Consider the following 16858-nt stretch of genomic DNA (forward strand, 5'->3'; position numbering starts at 1 on the left):
CAATCCCTCTTTCTGTATGATGTGTTCTGCATAGAGATTAAACAAGTAGGGTGATAAAATACACACCGTCTCACGCCCTTTCCGATTGGGAACCAATCAGTTTCTCCATATTCTGTCCTTACCAGGGCGGGTTACAACCGTTTCAAATGCATGACGTTTATCTGGTGACTCTGGTTTTAGGTGTCATCTCTTGGCCTAGCAGCCTTGTTGGGGTGATCAAAGGAAGGGTCTGTAGACGTCTTCCCCTGGCTGCAGCACCAAGATCTATACAAATAAAAAGAAATAAATGCATTTTGTGTAATCGTTGTTGAAAGAGGGTTGCAGGCAGCTTTTCACACATGGCTGCATGAGAAGACATGAGAACCTGAATTCCTGCTTTGACGCCCGCCGTTCGTCGGGGCTCAGAGGCAACGGTGCCAGGCCACTCTTCTCCCTGAGAATAAAGGTCTTCAGGGGTTTTATTCCTTTCCATGGGCCTTTCCCCCAACCAATCAGGACCCAAGGGGTGGGGTGGTGACCCTGGGTAGAGTTGATGCCTCTGAGACCCCTGCCGACACGGCGTGAAGGGGAAGGGGAGAATCCCAGCTGGTATATTTGTAGGAGGACAGGGGCACACAAGCCAAAGTGGTTCTTTGTTTTCTTTCCTTGTCTGAGCTCTGCGCTCTCTTCCACCAGCAGGGAGGCCGAATGCCTTGCCAAGCGCCAGGATTGTCCTGGACGTTGAATATTAGCTAATGGGAGCAAAATGTCACTCGCCTTCCTCCCGAGGCAATATTGCTAAGTGTTTCCCCTCCAGGGTCCCAGCAAGTGCCAGGAGAGCCTGCAGGCGGAGGTCACTCTGACTTTGCAGCAACAGCCCGCAAAGCAACGTCAGGGAGATGCAGGTCTCTTTTGCGCGGAAAGGAGGCTGGCTGACTGAAGGTGTGCTCCATGAGGTGACAGTGTCAGACGGGGAGCTGCATAGAGGCACTAGACTGGAGTCCGAATAAAAGGCACAGCAGGCCAGGCTCCGTTATGCACCACAGAGCTGTGCTCTCCCAGGGCTGACACAGGCTCCTCTAAGGAACAGCCTCAGGTCCAGGATATCAATCTGATATATGGGTAAAAGGAGGCGAGGAAAGCTATTGGAAGAGGTAAGGCTTGCCACGAGAACCTGTTCTTGATGCCAGGCAGGCCCGGCACCAGGCCATGGCCAGGTTGGGCTCTGGCTGAGGGACCCCTCCTTAGGGTGGGAGGGTGAAGCCTGCTGCATGATCTGTGGCATAGTCGGGTCATGCGATCTGAAGCTGTCAGGGGGCTGGAGCTCCCAGGCAACCCTCTCCAACACAGGCAGCCCAGGATTAAACAAGCACACCTGCCTTCCCTACCTGTCACACTAGCATGTCAGTGTGCATGTCCCATGGGATGTGCGAACATGCCTACTATCTTGGTGATGACAGGCATGCGTGGACAGTGCACAGAATGTGCGCCCTGATGCCAAAGGTAGGTGGGGCAGGCAGGCCTATGTAAGCCCTGCTCCATGTGTATCAGAGAGGCAAACGGTGTTGCAGGCCCAGGCAGACTCTGCTTTGGGGGGAAAATCAATAGGGAAGATGACAGTGCCTCTGAGCAGGTGCAGAGTACCTTGCCAAGTGAGCACAGAAGAGTAAATTCAACAACAACAACAAAACCACTGGGATGGAAGCTCATTCGACATCTTTTCCCAGAACTGGGCCAGCTTCACAGGCAACCCAAATTGACTGCACAGCTAAAAAATATCCCAGGACAATTATAAACATACCGTAAAAAGAGATAAAAATTGTTTTTAAAAGAGTACAAAAACAAGAATAGGTTTCAAAATAATACAAAATGAACACCTAAAGCAGAGACCTTTTCATCCGGCTGTAGAAACTTGTCAAAACAAAAAACATCTTCGATGGTTTCTGGAAAGTGCAGATAACAGGTGCCTGCCATATAGGGATGGAAAGATTGGTCTGTTTTGCTTCTCAGTTTCTCAGTTTTCCATTGTTAAATTCAGTTTTGTACATTTCTACAGCAATCTGTGAATTAAAAAAAAATCATGAACATTCTTCACCATTTTAGTGCGAATTTCTCCAAATAAACACATTTTTGTAGGCAGTTGTGGCAAAGGGACACATTTTTGCAAGCCATTTCTCATCACATCATGCCTTTTGCATGTTATTTTCACTCATATATTCATTTTTATGCACACTTTCCCCTAATATATGCATTTTTGTAAATGTTGCTTAGTTGGCAAACTGCATCCCAAAATTCTAATAAATGCGAATTTCGAAGGATGGCTGTGATTCGGTTCTCATATTGCTTCGGAAAGTGTGAATTTTAAAAAATTCTGCTTGAGATGCGAATTTAATCGAAATGCTCACCCATTCCTAGTCATATCTCAACAGGAGATGCTGTCCCACAGAACAGGGGCAGCCACAATGAAAGCCCTGCTCCAAATTGCTGTGGAGGGGGCTTTGGGGATCTTTGGGGCTTGAAGGAGAAACTCTCCTGCAGAACGCAGTGGCCTGCTACTGGGCACATATGGGAGAAGGCGGTCTCTCAGGTAACCTGGTCCTGAGCTGTATGAGGCTGTGTATGCCTTACGCTGAGTCAGACCATTGGCCCATCTAACCCAGTATTGTCTGCTCTGACTGGCAGCAGCTCTCCAGGTTGAGGGTCTCAGGCAAAGAGAGATCTTTCCCATAATCTGCTAGCTGGGATCATTTTACAAGGAGATGAAGAGGACTGAACCTGAGGTTGTCAGAACGCAGAGCAAGTGCCCTGAGCTCTGGCCCTCCCCTGTTAAATGAGATTAAAATGGAGAAGTCATTATCTTACCTTTTGCCTAACGTCAGTCACATAAATATGTCCTGGAACAAGAACAAGCTGATTTATGTAACCTAGATAGATTGTGCAGGAAATAATAACAACCTTGGGCTGCTTCCAGAAAATGAGAATTCATCCTGATTCATTTGCACAAAGTTTGCAAGGAGGTTAGACAATGTCGGCTATTTACTGGGCATTCGTTCTGATTTGTTTGCAGGGAGATGGTATGATGTTGTTTTAAGCAGCAGTTGTCCCACACTTTCCAGTGCGTTTCCATCTGACGGGGGGGGGGAGGGTCAGCTGCACAAGAGCACCAGATCAACTTTATTTGCGCAGTCTGAATTTGCTGGTGTGCGATTGAAACCCAGCTGAATACAAGGACAGCCTGGAAGTGTCCTTCTGTATATTTTGGTAGATGTATGTTAGCTGGCCACAGGACAGGCAAGGATGCCTGTGCAGCACAAGAGCGTCCCCACCCTCCCGGTCACTGAAAACAAGCTCAATATGTCCCAGGCTTCTGATGATTTTATATAGCATTGCCATGTGCTACCAAATGTTTAGCTCCTGAGGAGTAGAATACAAGCCGCTGATGCTAAAGTTCAACCGTTGGTGTGTGGTGGAATTCATACCCTGTTGATTCAGTCTCCTATACTATAGTGTCAAAGAAAATAAGGAAGTGCAGCAAATTAAGGGCTTGATAAACAAGCGGTGGCATTCTGCCAGCAGCAAGGACTCTGTCTGAAGGGTTGTCTCAGGTCCAAGTAAATTTACAGGCAAACAGCCATCAGAAGGGAGGGGGGCTTGAAGTGGCTCATCCACAGTGAGCTCCTGGACAGCAGACTGAGGAAGGGGTCACACACAGCTCACCTGGTTTCAGCCCTCTCCCAGAGCTTGGAAGTAATTAGTTACAAAAACAAATGACTTGTAATTCATTACTTTTCTGAGGAACAAGTGGGTAATTCCTTTACATTTTGATAGTAATAGAACTAGGAGTAATTTTATTACTTTTGTGGAGTAATTGTAATGTTTCCAGTGTTACTTTTGGGCATTACTGGGGGGGGAAGCAGAGGAAGTCTTCTGCTCCTCTGATTTGTGGATGAAAATCATGTGCCTCAAACTGGGCTTCTGTGCAGTGTCGCTCTTCCCTCATGCTCTGTGGGAGGCAATGAGGGAGGAGGTGGAGAGTGAGATGAGGTGGAGTGGAGAAAACAATTGTTTAAAAAATGGACAGTGGTGGAGAAGAATGGAGGGAAAAGGAGCTGGAGGGCAAGAACATGGATGAAGGAGGCAGCAGCAGAATGGAGATAAGAACAGGCTGGAACGGGCCCTTTATAAAAGAAATTGAAGCCAAAAACACTGGGATGTGTTAGAGACACTTGAGAACAACATTTAGGAACAAAAACCATTCCGATAGGATTTTATTAACCGTTTAACAACTGAAATGCCCTCCGGAAAGGAATGAAACAGCCCGGAACGGTGACTTCCCAGCGAGCCAGACCCACCAAATTCACCAGTCCAACATGACTACATGGGATGCATGCAATAAGACACAAAACGTCTGCGCAAACCACGTTCCGATAGCCGTTCGTATAATACGCTTTTACGTAAAACAGCCCGGAACGGCGACTTCCCAATCAGCCAGACCCACCAAATTCACCAGTCCGACATGACTACATGGGATGCATGCAATAAGACACAAAACATCCGCACAAACCACTTTCCGATACCCGTTCCAGGCTATAATATGCTTTTACGTAAAACAGCCCAGAGCGGTGAGTTCCCAATCAGCCAGACCCACCAAATTCACCAGTCCAACATGACTACGTTCCAATACCTGTTCTGGGCTGTAATATGCTTTTAGGTAAAACAGCCCAGAATGGTGACTTCCCAATCAGCCAGACCTACCAAAATTCACCAACCACACATGTTGCTGCCTCTCCTTTTGTTGGGAAATGGGAGATAACACAGGGTGACCCAGGAACCTCTGGGGTGATCAGCAATACCCTTTCTTGCTGTTTGTAGGTCCACTAAGCAGCACTATTGATCCTGCTACCAGGTTGCGAATGGCTGGTGAATTGGGGAGAGAGAGAGAAAGAGGGATTGGAGGGGCAAGTCGGCTGGCAGAAGGGGGAGAGAAATTGAGTTTGCCTTCTGTGAAATAGATGTGCTATCACAGGAAAAAAACGGGTGCCAAGAAGTGCTCTTGTGTGCTTGGGCTCAGACTCCACCTCTGCCTTTGTATTCAAGTTCTAGGCCAAGCCTCACCAGTTTGCTTTCTGTGAAATGAGTTTCTGACACAACTACTTTCAAAATCAAGGTTAATAAAGTCTGGAACCTGTGGGAGGGACTCCCACTCATTGGGCAGAGCGCATGAGGTGGAGGCAGAAGAACTTTCCAGTCAAAAGGCTCTCAGGCAAGAAGGCTGGAGAACAGGACCTTGGGCAGCCACTGCCAGTCTGAGGGCCAAACTAGATGAGATACCAATCATGCAATAAGCAATTGCACGATGAGCTTTGCAACACTAAATTGAAGGTGCAGGGCAGCTGATCCCTAGTGGGGTCCTGACGTGGGGGCTTCAGTCCCTGTACCTGCTATTTACATTGGGGAACATTGTTGTTGTTGTTGTTATTGTACCACCTCCTTTGCTGAAAATGTCACACCACTGTACCAGTGTATATCAACAAAATCACAAAACAAAGCAATCAGATGTCAGGGTTGAGGTCAGTCCCTCTGACATTATCTGGCCTACAAAGTGGTGGGGCAAGCATCCATTCCTCCACCCAGAAAAGGTTTAGCACACCTGTTCTATGTACGGCTACGATGACACAAATAAATAAATATAACTATAAAGAGTAGTTCTGAAATACTGTAATGATTTTTCATTCTTCTAAAGATATTTTAACATATAGCATCATTAGCTATATTATTTGGAAAAATATGAATCCAGTAAAAAATAAACACACATAGCAAGAAGTAAAACAATGTATACAAATATGTGTAAATATATATATATATATTCTAAAACAACGTTAGGATATAAATGTAACATAATATAAATAGCAGCAATATTTTTGTAAATATTTTGCAAAATAAATAGAACACAAATGTACTCTTTTGTGCAGGTAGGCGTGCAAGATCATTTCAAGTAGAGAACAGTATTTATCAACACTGAAAATAATCATATAAGATTAGACAAGATCATGTTATAGAGGAAAACATTTTTGCCTGTGGCATGGATTCATCATTTGTCACAATACTTTGGACATTTGAATATGCCACAAGGAGCTTGATTTCTCTCAAGGCAGGACAGATGGTACCAGTCCTGACAGACTCCCTGGCAGAGAATCATTGTGTCATCCTTGGGTTTCTTGCACAGATTACCCATTAAACACAATGACCGAGATGAATTATAATACTGTTGTACTGCTGAAGATAAGAATGCAATTGTAGACAATGATCCTTTAGGCACATTTCTTGAGACAGGAGTGTTGAAATTGTTCATGACTTCCTGATTTATTTGTTCTTTTCTTCTCTGCTGCTGTCTCTGAGTTGCACTTGGTTGTGGAAGTAATGCATTCTTGCTGAGTAGTTCCGTAGCAATCCACTGCCGTACAGGGACCATGTCTACCGGGAAGGGGATTGGAGAGCCACTGCGCAACACATGCGCAAACAGACATACCCCACAGTTGGAAGAGTCCTTTTGAACTGGTATGTCGAGAGCTGCATGAATGATCCACTCTGACCAATTCATTGCTGAAGCTGACTGCATCTCTATACATGTTTGCAGCATGTTGGTGTACTTGGGGAGATGCCATGTTTGGAATCAAGATACAGAATAATTTTCCACTTGAAGAACACTATCATTAGTACCCAATGAGAACTGTGTACATTGGTCGGGATGAGCCAGATGTCCTTCATCACATCATCCAAGTTTGTGCCAAAGTTATGAACACTTGTTGTGTATCCCTGTAATTCCATGGACCGCATAATAAATGGGCTGAAGACACACACGTCATCATCTGTACTTGTCACAGTCTCTAGATTTGTTCTAGTAATTAGGAACCCCTCAATTACAGTGTCAACTAGCCAGTCTTGATTCAGAAGAGACTTCATGTCATCTGCATTGATGCAGACCCTTTGTATGGTTGAATTTCTCATGCGTGGATAGCATGTTATAGATTCCCATGGAACATGTTCTTTTTTCCCCATCAGCTTTCCTTGAGTAGGTTTTTGAGGGGTACTTGAAAAATAGGGGGCTTCCTGCTCAAGATCAAAGGCAAAGGATGATAATTGGCTTTCCTTGCTAGCAGCTTGATTTTCATTTTTCTCATTTCTCTCTTGGGAGGCATCAGTTGTAGTATAACCGTGCATCAGAAGGGAATCTGATGCAGCCAATATGGTTAACTCATCTTTTTGTCTAGGTTTCTTTCTTCCAGATTTTCCTTTTCGTCCACTCATCCTCAATTTCTTCAGAGAATACATTACCTTTGTCCGATGAAGACTTTTTCCTACAAACATCTGTGCTGCCATAATATGGTAGCATGTCCTGGAACTGTTGCAAGAACATGTTTCTTTTGGAAATAATTTCACCACATATTCCTTCTCACGTAATCCTCTGATAAGGAAACAGCCAGACTGTGCTTGTTAAGAATATGCAGTTTTGCTTTACAATTAAATCTGCTTTAACCGCTGGAGGAAGGTGATTTTATAATCTATTAAAAGACAGGCTTGTTATATATTATAGACTTATAGCTGAACTACGACAAATCGGAAGTCAATAGTTTTTATTCTTTTTTTCCCTTTTTTTATTGTATTGATCTGTGTTTTTTTTTTGGTATTGTTTTGGTTTTGAAAATCTGAATAAAAATTAATTGAAAAAAAAAACAATTAAATCTGCTAGACTTTCCATAGTGTTTGATTTATGGTGTTTTCTTTGAAGTTCAGGCACATGGTCTGTGTCCATCTTTCCCTGCTTTATGAAATGCACAATGTCATCTACAGGAACACAGTCTACTGGAAACTGTGTAGTATCAGGATTTAATTTTCTGATATTATGTTCTGCTAAGAGGTGGTAATTTCCAATTCCACACAATCCTCTTAAAATTTCTTTTAGGTAATATGTCTTAAGGAAATAAAAACCCAAAACCATTTCATCCATGTTCAGTTCCTTCTCACTGCATAGCCTCTTGAACACCAGCATTCATGCTTTCAGACACATTTGTGGTGATGCCACTGGTTCCCTTATAGATCCCTCTTTTTTCCAAGAGCCATCTTCCACAGCTTGTCATAACAACTTTTCTCAGCTTCTGATCAAAATAGTTGAGGAAGCCTGCACTCCACTTTACTTTCAATTTGTGCAGCAATTTCAGAAACTCCTCTTCACTCTCACTGTCCAGAAGCTGAAGAATATTGTTGGTGTAAACTTTCTGATCACCTTTCCCTCCTTCATGTGCAAGAGACCCAGAATTCTACATCTTTTTTAATATGGTTCCAGCAAAGGACATGTGCATAGCCTGGAATAGCTCAATAGCATGCATAATGGCTGCTTCTCTGTCTGTGACTATCACAGTGGAATCATTGTTGATCTTGGGCACATGTTTTCCTATAAATAAAAAAAACCGCTCATGCACATTTGTTGTGTGCTTATCATGGATCAGTATGGCCAAAGGGATTGCTGGGTTCTCCTCAAAGAAAGCACACTAGAAAATTAAAGGTGACACATAGAAGTCTCCAAGCTGAAAGGTTGTGTCATAAAACAAAAGTGTGTTTGGCTTCAACATTATCACCTCTTCAAATATGCTAATAATTTCTGGAAGTGCCAAAATTACAGACACTTCAGGGACAAGAGTGAATTCACATACAAACCCTTCCAGAGCATACTGAAGCTAATACACACCATATAAATCATCATGGCTGATTCTGTTTTTCTGTTTCTCATACTTCAGTTTATTTTTTATTTGTTGTGTATCTTTAGGCAGCATTACTTTCATATGTTCAGCTGAAACTATTGTTGTTGCTATTTTAGGCTGCTAAACTTTTCATGGGCCAAAGTGTTTCTGCCCCATAGCTTCTGACAATACAGAAGGCATGCTACGTACATGACATCTCCTGGGATATTTTTTCATATTTCCATGAGGCACAGATGGTTCAGGTCTCTCATCCTGTCCAAGGTAATGGACAATTACTCTGCCTACACTTCCATCAGGCACTTCATATGCGTATCTGTGAAACAACACTTGTTCTGCATTAAATAGTCTTTGAAAGTATATCTTTCATACCAGAGGATCCCCCCTTGGCAACAAATGCCTTCCTTTTTGAATCCATTTGTACTGATCACATCTCCAGTCATCTTTTTTATGTTTGTGGCCTTCGTAGCTATAGACAAACAGCTGCCCACATTTTGGCTTAGCAGCTGGGAGAGTTGATTTTTCCCCTGCTACTGGGTTTTCCAAAATCTCAAGAGCTTCAAATGGTGAAAGTTTCTCAAACTTACGCATGCATACTACACTCATGGCTTTTCTGCTGTAGGTAATGCCACTGAGCCACCTCCACAGTATAAATATAGCATACCTGGGCTGCTGCCTTTTTGGTCTGAAAAAAGAAGGGATCATCCTGTCTCTGCAGAGACCAACAGATCTTATAGTGCCCCTAGTGGGAAGAAGAGTAAACTGCAGCTATTCTCTAGCACCAAAAGCTATCTGTAGTTGCATTCAATACTAGTATAGCTTACTACAAAAACCTTGCTAGGAAAGAAAAACAACAATGTACTATATTGTTTATAGTATTATAGCCCGGAACGGGTATCAGAACGTGGTTTGCACGGAAGTTTTGTGTCTTATTGCATGCATCTCATGTAGTCATGTGGGACTGGTGAATTTGGCGGGTCTGGCTCACTGGGAAGTCGCTGTTCTGGGCTGTTTTACATAAAAGCGCATTATAGTCTGGAATGGGTATCGGAACGTGGTTTGCACGGAGATTTTGTGTCTTATTACATGCATCCCATGTAGTCATGTTGGACTGGTGAATTTGGCGGGTCTGGCTCACTGGGAAGTCGCTGTTCTGGGCTGTTTTACATAAAAGCGCATTATAGTCTGGAATGGGTATCGGAACGTGGTTTGCACGGAGATTTTGTGTCTTATTACATGCATCCCATGTAGTCATGTTGGACTGGTGAATTTGGTGGGTCTGGCTCGCTGGGAAGTCACCGTTCCGGGCTTTTTTATGTAAAAGCGTATTATAGCCCAGAATGGGTATCGGAACGTGGTTTGCACGGAAGTTTTGTGTCTTATTGCATGCATCCCATGTAGTCATGTTGGACTGGTGAATTTGGTGGGTCTGGCTCGCTGGGAAGTCACCGTTCCGGGCTTTTTTATGTAAAAGCGTATTATAGCCCGGAACGGGTATCGGAACGTGGTTTGCACGGAAGTTTTGTGTCTTATTGCATGCATCCCATGTAGTCATGTTGGACTGGTGAATTTGGTGGGTCTGGCTCGCTGGGAAGTTGCCGTTCCGGGCTGTTTTACATAAAAGCGTATTATAGCCCGGAATGGGTATCGGAACGTGGTTTACGTGGAAGTTTTGTGTCTTATTGCATGCATCCCATGTAGTCATGTTGGACTGGTGAATTTGGTGGGTCTGGCTCACTGGGAAGTCACCGTTCCGGGCTTTTTTATGTAAAAGTGTATTATAGCCCGGAACGGGTATCGGAACGTGGTTTGCACGGAAGTTTTGTGTCTTATTGCATGCATCCCATGTAGTCATGTTGGACTGGTGAATTTGGTGGGTCTGGCTCGCTGGGAAGTTGCCGTTCCGGGCTGTTTTACGTAAAAGCGTATTATAGCCTGGAACAGGTATCGGAACGTGGTTTACGTGGAAGTTTTGTGTCTTATTGCATGCATCCCATGTAGTCATGTTGGACTGGTGAATTTGGTGGGTCCGGCTCTCTGGGAAGTCGCCATTCCGGGCTGTTTTATGTAAAAGCGTATTATAGCCCGGAATGGGTATCGGAACGTGGTTTGCACAGACGTTTTGTGTCTTATTGCATGCATCCCATGTAGTCATGTTGGACTGGTGAATTTGGTGGGTCTGGCTCGCTGGGAAATCACCGTTCCGGGCTTTTTTATGTAAAAGCGTATTATAGCCGGAACGGGTATCGGAACGTGGTTTGCGTGGAGATTTTGTGTCTTATTGCATGCATCCCATGTAGTCATGTGGGACTGGTGAGTTTGGTGGGTCTGGCTCTCTGGGAAGTCGCCATTCTGGGCTGTTTTATGTAAAAGCGTATTATAGCCCGGAATGGGTATCGGAACGTGGTTTGCACGGACGTTTTGTGTCTTATTGCATGCATCCCATGTAGTCATGTTGGACTGGTGAATTTGGTGGGTCTGGCTCACTGGGAAGTCACCGTTCCGGGCTTTTTTATGTAAAAGTGTATTATAGCCCGGAACGGGTATCGGAACATGGTTTGCACGGAAGTTTTGTGTCTTATTGCATGCATCCCATGTAGTCATGTTGGACTGGTGAATTTGGTGGGTCTGGCTCGCTGGGAAGTTGCCGTTCCGGGCTGTTTTACGTAAAAGCGTATTATAGCCTGGAACAGGTATCGGAACGTGGTTTACGTGGAAGTTTTGTGTCTTATTGCATGCATCCCATGTAGTCATGTTGGACTGGTGAGTTTGGTGGGTCTGGCTCTCTGGGAAGTCGCCATTCTGGGCTGTTTTATGTAAAAGCGTATTATAGCCCGGAATGGGTATCGGAACGTGGTTTGCACGGACGTTTTGTGTCTTATTGCATGCATCCCATGTAGTCATGTTGGACTGGTGAATTTGGTGGGTCTGGCTCGCTGGGAAGTCACCGTTCCGGGCTTTTTTATGTAAAAGTGTATTATAGCCGGAACGGGTATCGGAACGTGGTTTGCGTGGAGATTTTGTGTCTTATTACATGCATCCCATGTAGTCATGTGGGACTGGTGAGTTTGGTGGGTCTGGCTCTCTGGGAAGTCGCCATTCTGGGCTGTTTTATGTAAAAGCGTATTATAGCCCGGAACGGGTATCGGAACGTGGTTTGCACGGACGTTTTGTGTCTTATTGCATGCATGCCATGTAGTCATGTTGGACTGGTGAATTTGGTGGGTCTGGCTCGCTGGGAAGTCACCGTTCTGGGCTTTTTTATGTAAAAGCGTATTATAGCCCAGAACGGGTATCGGAACGTGGTTTGCACGGAAGTTTTGTGTCTTATTGCATGCATCCCATGTAGTCATGTTGGACTGGTGAATTTGGTGGGTCTGGCTCGCTGGGAAGTTGCCGTTCCGGGCTGTTTTACGTAAAAGCGTATTATAGCCTGGAACAGGTATCGGAACGTGGTTTACGTGGAAGTTTTGTGTCTTATTGCATGCATCCCATGTAGTCATGTTGGACTGGTGAATTTGGTGGGTCCGGCTCGCTGGGAAGTCGCCATTCCGGGCTGTTTCATTCCGTTCCAGAGGGCATTTCGGTTGTTAAAGGGTTAATAAAATCCTATCGGAATGGTTTTTGTTACTAAATGTTGTTCTCAAGTTAACACATCCCAGTGTTTTTGGCATCAATTTCTTTTATAAAGGGCCCGTTCTGGCCTGTTCCATTCCGTTCCGGCTTTTACACCATCCAGAGATAAAGAAATGTGCAGGTGAAAGATGACTCTGTGTGTGTGTGTGTGTGTGTGTGCAAGGCCGGCAGCAAAGGGCAGCCAGGTTGGGCCCAGCTGATGGCCCCACAGCTCACAGGGGCCCTGAAGGGCCCCTCATTAGGGTTGGGGAATAGTGCTCCCCTTCTGCGGTCCGCAGCGGGGTCCCTGCCACAGATCACAGGGAGGGAGCTTCCAGGCCACCTGCCCATTTGTTCACCTACCTTTCTGTCCTGTCTTCTGCTGCAGCGCGCGCTGCATGCACAGGGCTACCATCAACCAAGGTGGCGGCTGAGGGTTCTTTAAGGGGCTGATGTGCCTACCGCCAACTTGGCAGGAATGTGTACATGCGTGCACGTAGCATACTGCGCATGTGTGCCATCAACCAAGATGGCAGCGGGGGTATCAGTCCCTTAGAGAAGCCTCCATTGTCATCTCGGTTGATGGCAGCCCTGTGCACACAGCATGCACAGCAGGAGAGAGAGAGGCAGAACAAGCAGAAGCCGCGCAGCTAGGGCAGAGTGGTGCCCAAGGGCCCAGTCATGCCTAGCTGCATGCGTGCAGGTGCTGGGCCCCAGGCAGGCTGGTGCCCAATGACCTCAGCATGCCTAGCGCTGGCCTTGTGTGTGTGTGCGTGTGTGTGTGTGTGTGTGTATGAATACTGTGTTTGCACTCGGTGTCCAACGTAGCCTCTGCCGCCCTCCATGGGTACTTTGCTGCATTTGCAGTTTTTTTTAACTTTTTTGCATCTCAGGGGAAAATGTTTGCTTGGGTGAGTGTCCTTTAGTTGGTGGCAGGGCAGGGTCCGGGAGGTGGTTGAGTGAGAGAGATTATGCTTGTTGGCTGAGAGTGTGTGTGTGGGGGGGAGTTGCACTTGGTTTGATGTGCAAAGATCTGAGCAGTGGCCTCTGCCTCCCTTACCAGCAGAGAGACCACCACTGCTATCTTATGGATAAAAAGAATTATTCTACTACCTCTGTGTAATTGCAATGGTATTTTATTCCTTTTTGGGGCCATGTAACAGTAATTGTAATTTATTCCTTTTCAAAAATAATCTTCTAAACTCTGCCTTCTCCACTATGGGGAGTGAGATGCACTGCATTTATCTTGAAATAATAATAATATTTCTAAACTTGCCTCTATACACTTCAATTAGGATATGCAAATCAGTCTTCTCTTTTGTCTTCTTTTTTTTTTGGTAATCCATTTCTTGTTTGTTGGCGAGGCACAAGTGGCTACATTTGGGTGGAGGTGAAACTTTGCAACTGATCTTGAAACAAATGAGCAGGGAGAAGCCTTTATATACAACTCTCTCTCTCTCTGACCAATTGCATCAGGAGGTGGAAGATTAAGTGAACATGTCCATCTGATTATCCCTTTTTCTTAGTAAGTTGGGGCCTTTCCACAAATTAATTATGCTATTGTCTCTTAAAAATACCTTGTTTTTAAAAAGTAGTGGAAGTTGAGCACAAAAGGGGTCCTGCTGGGATGAAGGGTTCACTCTGGACTAGGGATGGGAGAGAATTTCGATGCAGTTTGCATTTCAAGCAGAATTTATCAAATTTGCACTTTCCGAAGCAATATGAGAACTGAATCACAGCCATCCTTCGAAATTTGCATTTATTCAAATGTTGGGATGCAGTTCGCCAACTAAACAATATTTACAAAAACGCATATATTAGGGTGTGCATAAAAATGAATACATGCGTGAAAATAACATGCAAAAAATATGATATGATGAGAAATGGCTTGTACCTTTGTCAAGATTACCCACAAAAAAGGGTTTATTTGGAGAAATTTGCACTAAAATGGTGGAGCATTTTCATGAGGATTTAAAAAAAAAAATCGCAGAATTCTGCTGCAGAAATGTAGAGGACTGAATTTAACACTGGAAAACTGAGAAACCGAGAGAAGCAAAACTGCCAGATCTTTCCATCCTTACTCTGGACTTTGAGTGCACCACTGGGTCACCCTTTGCTAGGATGGTTTGCATGCAGAGAACCCTCTTTGATAGGGAGTGCCAGAGAAGATGTAATTCTAAAAGTTGCTATAGTCATAGTAAAACATAAGCCTCTAGTTAGGTGTGTTATTTAAAACTTATATTTATTTCTAACCTTTGTTTCAGGGCCCTCTGCCCTTACAAGTCAGCTTATAAAATTTTGATAAAATATGCCACGTTTTTGAGCATCTGATGCCTTTGTGCGTCCTCCTGAATCTTCCAACATTCAGCTTCATTCGAGTTTTAGTGTTATATGAGAAAGAGGGGGGAAACCCTCTCTCTACCCATTTTCTCCGCATCATGCATACCTTTATGCACCTCTGTCATGTTGCCTCTTACTCATCTTTTCCGTACACCAAAAAGCCCCAACTGTTGTAACCTTTGCTCATAGGGGAGTTTCTCCATCCCCTTGATCCTTTTGGTTGCCCTTTTCTGAATGATCTGCAATATCCTCTGAGGTGAGATTAACAGAAGTGAACACAGTATTCTAAGTGTGGTCACACCATATATTTCAACAGTGGCATTATGATATTGGCAGTTTCATTCTCAGTACTATTCCTAATGATCCCTAGCATGGAATTTGCCTCTTTCACAGCTGCTGCACTCTGAGTCAACATCTTCATCGAGGTATCCACTATGACCCCCAAGGTCTCGTTCCTGGTCATTCATCACCAGGTCAGACCTTATGAGCATATAAGAAAAATGTAGGGTTGTTTGTATCCAGTGATGCCATCCCATTTGTGCAAAGACTTCCACTCATGCAGTGGAACTTCCTCTTCCTCTCCTCCTCCCCAAAAACTTCTGCTCTGGAGGGTTGAAGGAACCCCCTAGAAAATATGCTTTAACTTGGATTCCTGCATTGAATAGGGGGTTGGACTTGATGGCCTTGTAGACCCCTTCCAACTCTACTGTTGTATGATTTTATGGAATGCAGAGAGAGGAGTGAGAAGTTAATTCATAATGTTTCCAAAAGATGTAAGCATCCCTGAATACTACATTTCACAGTTAAAAAGCGCACACCTGAAAATGAACATTCCAAATTTTAGACTGTGGTTTTTTAAAAAGTCAATACTTCTAATTGAGAAATTATGTATGGGTTCTGCCAATAATACAGAAAGTATAACTCCAAAACTGGACAGACTTGACCATCGCTGGCAGGCAGAGGTGAGGGGAGTTTCCTTCTCTCCTTCCCCTTATGGCTTTAAACGTCCCTTTGCCTCTACTAGAGAAATAGATGAAAAGGTGCTCAAGGCGAGGTCCAGGAGAGGCCACTGCATTAACCCTTTGGGATGCCTTTGCTTGGCTTCAAGGCTGTCAAAATGTCAGGTAGTGGAAACTACCAGGAGTTCCAGACTGTCGAAATGCGGAAGGAGCTGGAAGAGTCAAACAAAGAGAATTCTGATGCTGGAAGTGCCTCAGGACCAAACTCTACAACTGCTCCACCCTCTGCTTCCAAGACCATGCTCTACCCACGACCTTACGCTGACCCCTACGATTCAAGGAAGTATTTTGCCACAAGGGTGAGTCAACCCAAATGCAATCACCATTTTGTTTTGGGGTGGGGGTGGGAGCATGCAAAAGAAGGCAGAGACCAGAAAGACCCCTCTGTTACAGAGGTGGGACATCTTGCATGGTCTTTCTTGGGGGGGCATTTAACAATCTTCTCATGATCTTCTGTGTTTTAATTTTTCAAAGCTGGAGTGCATTCTTGGGATCTTCGCTATGCAGTGAAGGCAGGGGTGGGGGATCAGTTCCAGCGTGGAACGTAGGAATCTGCCTTGTGGTGAGTCAGACTTGGTAATGCTGGGAGAGACTCCTTGTTTGAAACCTTGGAGAGCTGCTGCCAGTCAGTATAGGGAATACTGGGGAAGATGCGCCAGTGGACTGACTCAGTACAAGGCATCCTCCTATGTTCCTAGAAGGAAGGATTGGGAGGTGAGGACACTCCCCACCACACACACACACCTTGGGGGGAGCCCTCTGCCCTGCTGAGAATGGACTGCATCATATCCACACTTTGTACAGCACCCAATGTAGTGGCCTCCAGAAGGTGTTGGGCTCCAAGTCCCATTAGCCTTCATCGTTGGCCATGCTGGCTGGGGCTGATGAGATTTGTAGTCCAATGACATTGGGAGGGCACCATCTTGGCTGCTCCTGACCTAATCAAGTACATGAAAGGTTGTCACACAGAGGAGGGCTGGGATCTCTTCTCGATCATCCCAGAGTGCAGGACATGGAATAATGGGCTCCAGTTGCAGGAAGCCAGATTTTGACTGGACATCAGGAAAAACTTCCTAACTGTCAGAGCCATACGACAATGGAACCAATTACCTAGAGAGGTAGTGGGCTCTCCGACACTGGAGGCCTTCA

The 16858-nt window shown here is 44.9% G+C and overlaps 1 protein-coding gene across 3 annotated transcripts in view; it reads left to right on the plus strand.

Moving 5' to 3' along the window:
* Positions 1-16858, plus strand: part of TPRG1 (tumor protein p63 regulated 1) — a 364459-nt gene that overhangs the window by 300477 nt on the left and 47124 nt on the right. Inside the window, exons 1-2 of one of the 3 annotated variants that reach the window (XM_061637613.1) lie at positions 6521-6537; positions 15799-16008. In XM_061637613.1, coding sequence (XP_061493597.1) covers positions 15808-16008 — 201 coding nt within the window. In that variant the 5' untranslated portion in view covers positions 6521-6537; positions 15799-15807. Of the gene's footprint in view, positions 1-6520; positions 6538-15110; positions 15164-15798; positions 16009-16858 lie in introns of those variants that run through there. The other 2 variants (XM_061637611.1, XM_061637612.1) reach the window with 2 other exon arrangements.

This window comes from Rhineura floridana, chromosome 7, assembly GCF_030035675.1.
Source record: "Rhineura floridana isolate rRhiFlo1 chromosome 7, rRhiFlo1.hap2, whole genome shotgun sequence".
Classification (NCBI taxonomy): Eukaryota; Metazoa; Chordata; class Lepidosauria; order Squamata; family Rhineuridae; genus Rhineura; species Rhineura floridana.